This window comes from Anomaloglossus baeobatrachus, chromosome 1 (genome assembly GCF_048569485.1).
Source record: "Anomaloglossus baeobatrachus isolate aAnoBae1 chromosome 1, aAnoBae1.hap1, whole genome shotgun sequence".
NCBI classification, from domain to species: Eukaryota; Metazoa; Chordata; class Amphibia; order Anura; family Aromobatidae; genus Anomaloglossus; species Anomaloglossus baeobatrachus.
This window is the reverse complement of record NC_134353.1, coordinates 480,256,018-480,269,881: the sequence shown is the minus strand read 5'-3', so window position 1 is coordinate 480,269,881 and position 13,864 is coordinate 480,256,018. Positions and strand designations below refer to the sequence as shown.

Genomic DNA, 13,864 nt, shown 5'->3' with positions numbered 1-13,864 from the left:
AACCTCAGAACAGAGCTGGTAAAGCATTTATTCATTCCCAAAATGACTATAAAAAATATGCATTACTGATCTCATACAATGACCCAATATACCTATATCAAAATGGGGAATCGACCGTGATCGTTGAAACCACACCATTACTTGAATCGGGACCGCGGACACACTGGGAAAACACCGCATCCGTCTGCTCCCCCACTGAGCAGTCCCCGCCGCTGCCACCACTGAGCAGTCCCCGCCGCTGCCACCACTGAGCAGTCCCCGCTGCTGCCATTACTGAGCAGTCGCCGCCGCTCCCACCACTGAACCGTCGCCGCTGCCACCACTGAACCGGACACTCACTGCACCGGCCTGCTGCACGGCTCACCCGCCACAGCTGCTGCCGCCACCACGGACCCCACGGCTCCTGCCACCGCGGACGCCACCGCGGCTGCAACCACGGACGCCACGGCACCTGCAACAACGGACCCCGCTGCCACTGACCCGCCGCACCTGCCAGCACAACCTGTGCCTTCTGTGACCCCCGCTTCACCACCACTGCTGCCCCCCTCCAATAAGAGAACACCGGAGTATAAGACGGACCCCATTTTTCTTTTTTTTTACCTTTTTTTATGTCTAAGTTTGGGGTGCGTCTTATATTCCGGTGCGTCTTATAAAGCGAAAAATACGGTATATTTTAATTCCTTTTCATGCTGTAACATGAATGAGCCACTCCTGCTATAGAGAATTTTGACACCTTGGAGGGGTAATTCTTTCCAGTATCGTGCTATTATATTATTGTTTCACGTATAGTTTCCATGGAGCAGCATCATTATTATAAGGTATAGGAAATATACTGGAGACATTAAGGAAACAGTAATCTACATATCAGAAAAAAATGCTTCACCTTCAAAACAGATTATATTGAACCAAAATAATTTCCCATACAAAATAGAAACCAAAATATGAGTGTGGCGCCCTGGACAAGCCAGGGGCCACAGAGCACAACACCCACTCACCCCACACTCCCAGCAGGCACACCGAAGTCAGACACAAAACCCTTGTTGCCTTCCTCCAGGGGCTGATGATCACACCGGGGGGTGGGCCAGGCGGTTGGTCCCGCCCACCGAGGAGTTCACAGTCCTGGAGGCGGGAAAAGCAGTAGAGTTGAGCTCAGGCAGAGCTAGAGTCGAGTTTGGACAGTGAAAGTGGAAGGAGGAAAGTGTGGTAGTGGAGCAACTGACTGACAGCGTTCGGGTGTGTGGCCCGGGCGGAACAGCAAGGTTGGCAGACGGTGGTGACCGTCTGCAGGAGTGGCCTATCCGAGTTTCCGTAAGGACCGTGGACGGGCGGTGGCCCGGCGGTACCGGACCGGTACACAAAGAAAAGCCAGCACCATCTGGCAGGGGCTTTTCGGACCCCGGCAAGGCTAGGAGTCGCCGTGAACTTGCCGAATCCGTTAGTGAAGGGGACCTCCTGGGTTTCCAAACAGTCAAGTTCCGACAGAAGGCAACAGTCCAAGCAACAGAGGGAGACACCGCCACCGCCAAGGCAACCGTTTCTCAGGGCCAGCGCCTGCGGGCAAAGAGGGGCTCCTCCAGCCCATATCCAAGCTGGGGAGCGGGTTACCGGTGGGAACCCATCGGAACCATCAACCGTACTTAGGTGCAGGGAAAGGCAGTCACCATCAACCTGCCGGGAGAAACAACACCGCAGCCGTCTGTGGGACCCGTTCATCCAGCCGAGTGTTTTACCGAGAACTGTGTCTTCATCACTGGGCTGAGTGAGTACCACCGTGCCGTGCGGCACAGCGCTGCCCCTGCGACCCTGCACCTCGCCAGGCCCCGTAACCCGCCTGACATCCATCCCTACCCCATCACTGGGCCCCGGGACAACCAACCCCCTACCCACGGAGGGGAGAACTAACAACAAAGCTGCTCCCTGTCACCGCTCCCGGGATCCCCGTCCAGAACAGCGGTGGTGTCACCATTATCACCACAGCCGTGGGTGGCGTCACGGACAATAAATCCCCACAATCAATCCAAACCCCCTTTTCACTCACGGGCGAGGAGCGCCGCTCGAGTCCCCGGGATCCGGCCCACCGCTCGAGCCACCACCGAGCAGCAGCACCAGCAGCCGGACCCGAGCAGTGGGAGAGCGCAGCGTCCCCTCCTCCGCCCGCGACAACTTGGCGTCATGAACAGGATCTTACCACTCTGCCATTGAGCGGAGGTGCGCCTTGTTATAGCCGGAGGTGTCCGGCTGAAAATTTGCCGAAGCCGCCATCTTGGGTGCGAAGAGTTCCCGCTCGAGCGTCTCCTCGAGTAGTAGAGGCGCGAAGGCCAAAACCCCGCCCCAATAGAGGAGGAGCCGGAAAGAAACTAAGGGGGAAGAAATGGCGGCTGGTCGCATGTGAGCGCGGCTATAAAAGCAGGGACGCCAGGACTCTGCGGCGATATTGGGTTCCTGGAAGACCTCATTACCAAGATGCATAACCCAACTCCCAACGAGGAAGCCCCCGCGCCCGACACGGCGACGTGGCTGAGGGACCGGACCGTCCCGCTGAGTAACCGTCTGCAGGCCCACATGCAACTACTCCTGGAGGAGTGGGAGACCGACATGGCGGACGTGGTGGCCGCTATGCGGAGACGCGAGGTGGAAGAGGATTCGGAGGAGCGGGTAAGGGACCCACGCCCCTGTATTCCTGAGGGATCGGCCACTGCGGCTGAGGAGCCCGGTCTGCGCCCGCTCACCCTGCCTCCCTCCCCGATACCCGTGTTAGCTGCTGCCGCCTCGCCACTAGGCCCGCTACCTGTCCAACCGGTAGCGATACCCTGCCAACCGCCCCGGCGGACCAACCGGCTACAGACGCTCAGGACCCCCCTGAACCGCTCCCATGGGAGCCGCTGGGACCGCGACCCCTTGATGAGGATGTGCCAGAAGTCCCGGCAGTGATTGCGCCAGACCCCGAGCCCGGGACCGTGGCATGGATGAAGGCCCGAGTGATGGAGTTCTACCAACGCCAGCAAAGTCAGATATATCTCATGATGGAGCAGTGGGCCCATGAGGTGGAAATGCTGGTTGCAGCTGCCCCAATGTATGGGATGGGCGCAGATGTGACGGAGCCAACGGGTAACCCACGTCCCCATGTCCTACCAGGACTGGCCACTGCGGCTGGGGGGCCCGGTCCTATCACGGCCCTCATATCGTCCCTACCATTATCGTTGGGGCGCCTCAGTGTTACCCAACCTGACCTACTGCCCCACGCTACCGTGGAGGGATCTGATGTGCTGGATACTGGAAGCCAGGAGGCTGCGGCAGCTGGCGGCAACCCGCCTGACGCAGAGACAAGCGATAGTGACTCCAGTGACTCCAGCTCCGGTGCTGAGCCCACCCCTGGAAGTGAAGAGGCAAGTGAGCGTCTCCGTTACGTGGGGGAGCCGGTAGTCTATTACAATGCGCGTAATGGTGGGAACGGATACCGGGCACCCCTGTCCCAGCAGGCATGTCACTGCATGTTTGATATGCTGGTGGCGGAGGATGGGGCCGCCTCATCAGAGGAATCAGAGTGATTGTCCCCGTGGGGACCGTTCAAAAAGTTGCATAAAGAACTCTTTATGAACAGGCCCGAGAACTTGCAGGGCAACCACAAACTAGTGGCATGTAAATAATGTTTTTGTGGCTTCTACTGTTACCCGCCTCCGGAGAGGCAGATTGGAGGAAGGGCCCGCAGTGGAGTAGACTGGGGCCCAGCCACCACCGGAACCGGTGGCAATCCTCTGGGGGTTTCAGGGGTTCCCCATGGACGTGGGTCCCCTGAAAAGGACAGAACCCGCTCGGGCAATTTGTGCTGGACTGGGGTCAAGGGGTGCTGCCTGTTTGCTTAGGGGCAGCATCAGGGCCAGGTTGCTTGGGTGGGAGAGAGCGGAAGCCGTAACCATTTGCAACAGTAACGTTTTAAGTAAGAGTACCTCCCGATGTGGGAAGAAGTTATTATAATTGTATGTGTGTTACCGTTTTTCTCTCTTTTTCAGTTGGTGAAAATAAAACCGGTGATGGACGGGCAGCCCACGGACGGTCTGCATTTAACTAAGGGGGAATGTGGCGCCCTGGACAAGCCAGGGGCCACAGAGCACAACACCCACTCACCCCACACTCCCAGCAGGCACACCGAAGTCAGACACAAAACCCTTGTTGCCTTCCTCCAGGGGCTGATGATCACACCGGGGGGTGGGCCAGGCGATTGGTCCCGCCCACCGAGGAGTTCACAGTCCTGGAGGCGGAAAAAGCAGTAGAGTTGAGCTCAGGCAGAGCTAGAGTCGAGTTTGGACAGTGAAAGTTGAAGGAGGAAAGTGTGGTAGTGGAGCAACTGACTGACAGCGTTTGGGTGTGTGGCCCGGGCGGAACAGCAAGGTTGGCAGACGGTGGTGACCGTCTGCAGGAGTGGCCTATCCGAGTTACCGTAAGAACCGTGGACGGGCGGTGGCCCGGCGGTACCGGACCGGTACACAAAGAGAAGCCAGCACCATCTGGCAGGGGCTTTTCGGACCCCGGCAAGGCTAGGAGTCACCGTGAATTTGCCGAATGCGTTAGTGAAGGGAACCTCCTGGGTTTCCAAACAGTCAAGTCCCAACAGAAGGCAACAGTCCAACCAACAGAGGGAGACACCGCCACCGCCAAGGCAACCATTTCTCAGGGCCAGCACCTGCGGGCAAAGAGGGGCTCCTCTAGCCCATGTCCAAGCTGGGGAGCGGGTTACCGGTGGGAACCCATCGGAACCATCAACCGTACTTAGGTGCAGGGAAAGGCAGTCACCATCAACCTGCCGGGAGAAACAACACCGCAGCCGTCTGTGGGACCCGTCCATCCAGCCGAGTGTTTTACCGAGAACTGTGTCTTCATCATTGGGCTGAGTGAGTACCATCGTGTCGTGCGGCACAGCGCTGCCCCTGCGACCCTGCACCTCGCCAGGCCCCGTAACCCGCCTGCCATCCATCCCTACCCCATCACCGGGCCCCGGGACAACCAACCCCCAACCCACAGAGGGGAGAACTAACAACAAAGCTGCTCCCTGTCACCGCTCCCGGGATCCCCATCCAGAGCAGCGGTGGCGTCACCATTATCACCACAGCCGTGGGTGGCGTCACGGACAATAAATCCCCACAATCAATCCAAACCCCCTTTTCACTCACGGGCGAGGAGCGCCGCTCTAGTCCCCGGGATCCGGCCCACCGCTCGAGCCACCACCGAGCAGCAGCACCAGTGGCCGGACCCGAGCAGTGGGAGAGCGCAGTGTCCCCTCCTCCACCCGCGACATGAGCAGAAATGAAAAGTGCTTGACATTAGACTGTCGTTGATAGGATTTTTCAGGGTTGTGCCTATATAACGTCCAACAGTAATATGCCATCATTGAGTCATTCCAAAAACCCTGGTAGCGGTGTTCCATTACTTTAATGTCCTAGTGAAACCGCTCGCCTTGTTCATCGCTTACATCCCCAAGATTTTGAGGAAGAAATCTAAATGTGAATGCAAAAAGTGCATTGTCAGAGACATCCGACATCCAAGACACTGGTATGCATTTAGCAGTTCCTCTACACCTTCAACATATTCTGGAGATTTATTTTTTTCCTAAGACGTTTTCACAGATCCACTTGAAGCTTTTCCAAGATCTCAATTCCTTATCATTTAGAGTTCCTTCAAACACATCATCTCTCATAACTCTCTGATCTGAGGACCAACAAATACCCCTTCCTTCAGTTTTTGTGGTGAAATGCTGGAGACTTTCTGTGAAATGTACTGGAACCCTTGTGAATTTGTCTTTGCCATTGCTTTCACAGTGTTTAATCAATCCCAACTTTATATGTAGTGGAGGAAGAAAATGTTTGTTGGAGCAACTAAAGGATTATGCTGAACATTGTCTCTACCTGGAGCATAGAGATTTCTCTGTTCCCAATCACGACAAGCATAATGCTCTACTGTATTTCTACTGTCCCATAAACACAAGAAGCAACAATATTTTGTGAAACTTCCTTGCATTCCCATTAGCAGACCAATCACTTTCAAATCTCCACAGATATTCCATTGATGATGCTTATATTGTATAGCATCCAAAACAACTGACAGATTTTCATAACTTTCCTTTAGATGATATGAGTGAGCAATAGGGATTGATGGTTTCATATTTCCATTGTGAAGCAACAAGCAACACTGCTTTCACAATTCTCTGAGATGAATCAATAAACAATCTGCATCAAAATACTCTTTATTTAGTTCTTCAAAGAGGCTATTCACATTGTTTAACACAAAATTTGTGTTAAAGTGTGACTTCTGTTTCAGTAATAACACACTTTGACATCATCATGAAGAAGATTTTTCTGTTTCAAACTAGATGCAAGAAATTCAGCTTTATCTTTTGACAATGAAAGGTCTCTGATTAGATCATTTAATTCATGTTGAGTAAAGCATTTTGGCTGCTTGGTTGCTCCATCAGGTACATACTCATCTTGACTTGAGGTCTCCATGTCTTTGGCAGTAGCTTCAGCTCTATAGTCTTCATATTCTACTTCATTTTCATCCAATCCAGACAACAGTGGTACAGGAACTGGCAAGGTACCATCATGTTGAACTGGCCTAATCGCAGATTCAAGTTCAGGGTAATTAATCTTATGTTTGTTCTTTGTAGAAAATACCATCAGTTTGACAAAACAAAAGTAGCAGTCATCACTATGATTTTGGGTTCTCTCCAAATCATGGGAACAGCAAATTGCATGGCCACTTTCTTCATATTCAACCAGTCACGAAGACCATTTGAACAACTTAAGCATATCACATGAGGGGCCCAGCATACATTGAAATTGCAGAAATAACGTAATAACAAAAATACTTCTATCTCAGAAACGTTATGTGATAGAGCAAAACTAAGCATATTTTTGGAATCAGCACATCAAACTTAATAAAACAGACTTATTACCTTTGCTGATGATCTTTTTTTGTGTTGACCAGTGTTAAAGCACTGGGTATAATGAGAAGTTGACCTCATACAATGCATTTTATGGTCTAACAAAAGAAATGTTTTTGTCTTATCATAACAGATCCTTGCATTATTTATGTGGAATTATTGGCAAGACTGTATTTCTTTAAATCATCTTATCCAACGTTGATTGGCAGTCTGTGCCAGCAATGCTTTGACTGGTTTGAGCAGTATTCACATCCTACTTTTATTCCTATAAGTGGGTTTTTCCAGCCGCCTGGTGGTCCCCTGCAAACTACCCTTACAGGATTTAAAAAAGGTATGTCCAGAAAACTCTATGAAAAAACTTTTAAAAATAAATTTGTACTATCTAAAAAAAACATTTTGATAAAGGGTTTGTTTCGTAAATATTGTGTATTGATGATTAACAAAGACATGTTACTTACCATACATATGTAATTTTGTTTTAAAACAAAATTAATTATCAATCTTTTTCTGAATCTGGCATTGTTATCTTTTGCTCATGCACCTCTCCGTTCTTGAGATATATTTTCTACTCTTTCTTGTATATAAATCTACAGTCATGGCCAAAAGTTTTGAGAATGCTACAAATATTAATTTTTACAAAGTCTACTGCTTAAGTTTTTCTAATGGCAATTTGCATATACTCCAGAATGTCATAAAGAGTGATCAGCTTAACAGCAATTACTTGCAAAGTCAATATTGGCTAAGAAAATGAACTTTAACCCCCAAAACACATTTCAACACCATTGCATTCCTGCCTTAAAAGGAGCAGCTAACATTGTTTTAGTGATTGTTCCATTAACACAGGTGTGGGTGTTGATGAGGACAGGGCTGGCGATCAATCAGTCATGATTAAGTAAGAATGACACCACTGGACACTTTAAAAGGAGGCTGGTGCTTGGTATCATTGTTTCTCTTCAGTTAACCATGGTTATCTTTAAAGAAACACGTGCAGCCATCATTGCTCTGCACAAAAATGGCCTAACAGGAAAGAGTATCGCAGCTACAAAGATTGCACCTCAGTCAACAATCTATCGCATCATCAAGAACTTCAAGGAGAGAGCTTCCATTGTTGCCAAAAAGGCTCCAGGGCGCCCAAGAAGGACCAGCAAACGCCAGGACCGTATCTTAAAACTGCTTCAGCTGCGGGATCGGACTACCAGCAGTGCCGAGCTAGCTCAGCAATGGCAGCAGGCTGGTGTGAGTGCTTCTGCATGCACTGTGAGGCGGAGACTGCTTGAGCAAGGCCTGGTTTCAAGGAGGGCAGCAAAGAAGCCACTTCTCTCCAGAAAAAACATCAGGGACCGACTGATATTCTGCAAAAGGTACAGGGAGTGGAGTGCTGAGGACTGGGGTAAAGTCATTTTCTCAGATGAATCCCTTTTTGATTGTTTGGGACATCTGGAAAACAGCTTATTAGGAGAAGAAGAGGGGAGCGCTACCACCAGTCTTGTCTCATGCTAACTGTTAAGCATCCTGAAACGATTCATGTGTGGGGTTGCTTCTCAGCCAAGGGAATCGGCTCACTCACAGTCTTGCCTAAAACACAGCCATGAATAAAGAATGGTACCAGAATGTCCTCCAAGAGCAACTTCTCCCAACTTTCCAAGAGCAGTTTGGCGCCCAACAATGCCTTTTCCAGCATGATGGAGCACCTTGCCATAAAGCAAAGGTGATCACTAAATGGCTCATGGAACAAAACATAGAGATTTTGGGTCCATGGCCTGGAAACTCCCCAGATCTTAATCCCATTGAGAACTTGTGGGCAATCATCAAGAGACGGGTGGACAAACAAAAACCAACAAATTCTGGCAAAATGCAAGCATTGCTTATGCAAGAATGGACAGCTATCAGTCAGAATTTGGTCCAGAAGTTGATTGAGAGCATGCCAGGGAGAATTGCAGAGATCCTGAAGAAGAAGGGTCAACACTGCAAATATTGACTTGCTGCATTAACTCATTCTAACTGTCAATATAACCTTTTGGTACTCATAATATGATTGCAATTATATTTCTGTATGTGATGTAAACATCAGACAAACACAATTAAAAACCAGAGGGCAACAGATCATGTGCAAATATAATTTTGGTGTCATTCTCAAAACTTTTGGCCATGACTGTAGTCTTCTCGGCCAAGCTTAAGAACACTCCCACAGAGAAGAGTTAACCACACTTACTTGGCTAAAAAGACTACATTCAATGAAGAGGAGCCATATTTCAGAAATTATGAGTTACAGGAGCAAAATAAAAACAATGCTATGTTTAAGAAAACTGAGGCATTTACAGCAGTTTCAAAGAAATTAGATATTGATAGTTCATCTTCAACACATGTGGACAGTAGGCCACCTTATCTTTCTTAATGCTAAAGCTGGTGTCACACATAACGACGACGACAACGACGTCGCTGCTACGTCACCATTTTCTGTGACGTTGCAGCGACGTCCCGTCGCTGTCGCTGTGTGTGACATCCAGCAACGACCTGGCCCCTGCTGTGAGGTCGCCGGTCGTTGCTGAATGTCCAGCTTCATTTTTTGGTCGTCACTCTCCCGCTGTGACACACACATCGCTGTGTGTGACAGCGAGAGAGCGACGAAATGAAGCGATCAGGAGCCGGCACTGGCAGCTGCGGTAAGCTGTAACCAGCGTAAACATCGGGTAACCAAGGGAAGACCTTTCCCTGGTTACCCGATGTTTACGCTGGTTACCAGCCTCCGCCGCTCTTGCTGCCAGTGCCGGCTCCTGCACTGTGACATGTGGCTGCAGTATGCATCGGGTAATTAACCCGATGTATACTGTAGCAAGGAGAGCAAGGAGCCAGCGCTAAGCAGTGCGCGCGGCTCCTTGCTCTCTGCACTGTGACATGTAGGTGCAGCACACATCGGGTTAATTAACCCGATGTGTACTGTACCTAGGAGAGCAAGGAGCCAGCGCTAAGCGCGGCTCCCTGCTCTCTGCACATGTAGCGACGTTATGATCGCTGCTTCTGCTGTGTTTGACAGCTAAGCAGCGATCATAACAGCGACTTACAAGGTCGCTGTTACGTCACCGAAAATGGTGACGTAACAGCGACGTCGCTGTCGCTTAGTGTGACACCAGCTTTAGTTGAGTCAGGTTGTTAAATGAAAAAGTCAACGTGATTAGCTTGATCCAATGGAAAGGGTATAATAGTGGTCAAAAAGAGTTGCACCAATAGTATTTTGAAGCTACTTTGGCAAGAAAATGCCCACAAATGCCAGATTTCTCTAAATTTCCAGGGAGCGAGTTCTTGAATAGCATATTTACTGTTCTTCTGTTGCCTAATCTGGGGAAACGTCCTATTTAAAAGTTGTTTTTTACTTTGGATAGGTTTTTCTTTTTGTGATTTTGCTCAGTGGTACTCCCAATGTTGCTTCTAAGCTGTGTGCTCTAGAAATTATAGAGATAAATGACTTGATTTATCATTTTTTCCTCACTTTCCTGTATTGTCATTGCTGGCTTTTCCTTTTTTGCTCCTTTTTAGAGCCAAAAGCTGCATGATCTGTTAACATATTGTAGGTAACTAACATAAACACAAAAATTTCTCCGAAGGAGAAAAAAGGCACAAGCAAGTAACTGTAAGAAAATATCACAGTTACAAAAACCAAACTTACAATCGCGAGCAGAGAGAAAAAAAGAAACAGATGAACAAGTAGAAAATAGACTTTAAAATAAACACAACTTTAAAAAAGAGTTTGGGGAAAAACAAAAAACAGAATAAAGACAGGAAAAATTAGACACAAAAGAGGAGTAAATACAACAATGAATCAGGTCCAAAAAGTTCAAACTCTAATGCGGGCGTTACATGGTACGATCTATCGTGCGATCGCATGAGCGATCGTATCTGCCCCCGTCGTTTGTGCATCACGGGCAAATCGCTGCCCGTGTCGCACAAAGTTGTTTAACCGCCGTCACACGTACTTACCTGCTGAGCGACCTCGCTGTGGGCGGCGAACATCCTCTTCCTGAAGGGGGAGGGACGTTCGGCGTCACAGCGATGTCACACAGCCACCGGCCAATAGAAGCGGAGGGGAGGAGATGAGCGGGACGTAAACATCCCACCCACCTCCTTCCTTCCGCATAGCCGGCGGGGGACGCAGGTAAGCTGTGTTCATCGTTCCCGGGGTGTCACACGGAGCAATGTGTACTGCCCCGGGTACAATGAACAACCGGCGCCATGAAAAATAAACGATTTTTTAAAAATAAGCGACGTGTACACGACTCACGATTTGTGACCGATTCAGCGCCGCTCGGAGGTGTCACACGAAACGACGTCGCAAACGATGCCGGATGTGTGTCACTAAAACCGTGACCCCGACGATGCATCACACGATAGATCGTCTCATGTTACACCCGTATAAAGATCAGTAGACTTTTTATTGGGTTTATTGATTTTAATTAATATGTTGTTTTAACTATTTCCTTTCTAGAGGGAACACTGGGTGTGACAGACCATTTACTTTTTTTTTTTTTAGGTATCACTGTAATAGAAGTATATCCTGACAAAGATTTTCTTCTAGTTGGATCTGATGACGGAACCATGATAGTTTGGAATATCAAGGACATTGAGGTCATCCACACACTTACTGGCCACTCAGGTAGCTGCATAAATATTTAAAGGGAGCCTGTCCTAGGATTTTTGCCATTAGACCCGCTCATACGAGTGTATAACACTGCCAAATGTTATTTGATGTTGTGTAAGATAGCTCTCTCTCCAATGTTCTACTATGAGGAAGTGCTGACCAGCACTATTTTTCTCATGTCTATTCGGCATTATAAAAAAAACACAGCATGCTGTGATTGGTTGTATATATTGGCTGGTGCACATCCATTTAAATCTATGGGTTCGTGTAAAACATCGGACTCCACTCGGATGTGATGGGCTGCAGTGGTCAGATGACTGATGGACATGATATAATCATTGCAAGAATGTCAAGACCACCAGTGTGCTTGTAGTAAATCATTTTTATTTTTAAAGATGCACTTCCATGAAGTTATTTTTTTTTGTCATTACATCTGTGTCTATGTGTATGGTGTGTAGTATTACTGTATTACTATACTCACTTACTGCTGCAATCTCTGGGATCCAGCGTCTTTCTGCTACTCTTCTCAGTGACATCACCACTCTTCAGATTCCCTGAGTCACACTGTGCTCTGTGTGACCCGGAAGTCTATTGAGTGTCAGAATGATGTTTCTTAGATTTACATTGTAAGGGCTCGCTCACACCATCGTATAACTCAAAAGACTGCTATTCAATGTTTTATTGGATCACATTCGCTCCAACAATATGCTATGGCCCAGTTCAACATGAGATAAAGTGCAGCATACTGCGAGTGTTAACGCAAATCAAATGGCGCGCATCCATTCAAGCCTATAGGTGCAAGGAAATCATCGGACTGCACGCAGATGACAACTGATTTCCCCGGAATGGAAAGGATGGAGATATTTTGTTCTACATCTTCTCTTGACAGTGTACTTAATAATAATAATAATAATAATAATCTGTATTTCTATAGCGCCAACATATTCTGCAGCGCTTTACAATTCAGGAGGCTCATATACATATACATATAGATATCATATACATATACAAACAAGTAACAATTATAGAAGATACAATATTTAAAGGGAAAAAAGGCAACCCTGCTCGTGAGAGCTTACAATCTACAATGAGATGGGGTGAGGGGCAAGGTACAAGTGCTTATTTACAATGACAATCCAGCCATCTCAAGGAAATGGGGGATAGATAATGGCTTCCTGGACCAGTTGGCCAGAGCCTTGAGATGCATTTGCGTGCCATGGAACTTTTATTTTCTCATGAGAGTAAGTGGACACTGATGAAACTCAGATCTGAGTATCATCGGAGTATCATTACAATAACAAATCCAACTGTCTCACATGAGAGAATCTACGCTTGTGTAACCCTGGCCTAAAGTTACGCTCCCACGATGAGCTTTTGGTGAGTTTTTGAGGTTGCAGAATTTCTGCACCATTTTTGCATCTACCGTATTTTTCGGACCATAAGACGCACTTTTTTTCCCCCAAATGTTGGGGGAAAGTGAGGGGTGCGTCTTATGGTCTGAATGTAGGGCTGCGTGGAATGAGGGTGCTGCGGTGGAGCGGGTCATCGGGGGCATGAGCAGGCTGCAGCAGCGCCTGCCGTGACGACGTGGACCCGCTCATTTAATATGCACGCCCATCCTCCCGCCCATCATCTCTCAGCGCTGACAGGTGGGCGGGATGATGGGCGAGGGATAAACAGCCGGCCCACATGATCACCCCTGGCAACTACAGCCTGGAGTGATCATGTGCGGCTGTATTCACTGCCCCCCGTGCATCATCATCAGCGCGGGGTGCAGTGAATCAGTACACTCACCTATCACCATTCCCCTGCAGTACTGCGATCTCCTCCTGGCTGCTGGTGGTCGCTGAGTGGAGCCGTCCCCGTTTCCCTGCAGCACCGCGATCTCCTCCTGTCTGTGCGGTGGCCGCTGAGTGGAGACTAGCGGTGCGCACAGCGATGACGTCATCGCTGTGCGCACGTGTCCACATGCAGCCGCCGGCAGCCAGGAGGACATTGCGGTGCTGCAGGGGAACGGGGACGGCTCCACTCAGCAGCTGCCGGCAGCCAGGAGGACATTGCGGTGCTGCAGGGGAACAGGGATGGCTCCACTCAGCGGCCGCCGGCAGCCAGGAGGAGATTGTGGTACTGCAGGGGAACGGGGATGGCTCCACTCAGCGGCGCTGCCGCTGACACAGATGGGAGGAGGAGCGATGCTGCAGTGAGTGAGGTGAAGTAAGGGGAGTATGAACGTTTATTTTTTTTATGTGCCACAGGATGCAGGCCGTATACCAGCATGGGGGTGTATAGCAGGATGG

At 49.0% G+C, this 13,864-nt stretch overlaps 1 protein-coding gene across 1 annotated transcript in view; it reads left to right on the top strand.

Annotated features, from left to right (window-relative positions):
- NWD1 (NACHT and WD repeat domain containing 1) overlaps positions 1 to 13,864 on the top strand; it is a 190,835-nt gene that overhangs the window by 109,282 nt on the left and 67,689 nt on the right. Inside the window, exons 12-13 of the mRNA XM_075338285.1 lie at positions 7,068 to 7,265; positions 11,460 to 11,582. Of these exons, the coding sequence (XP_075194400.1) occupies positions 7,068 to 7,265; positions 11,460 to 11,582 (321 nt within the window). The remainder of the gene's footprint in view (positions 1 to 7,067; positions 7,266 to 11,459; positions 11,583 to 13,864) is intronic.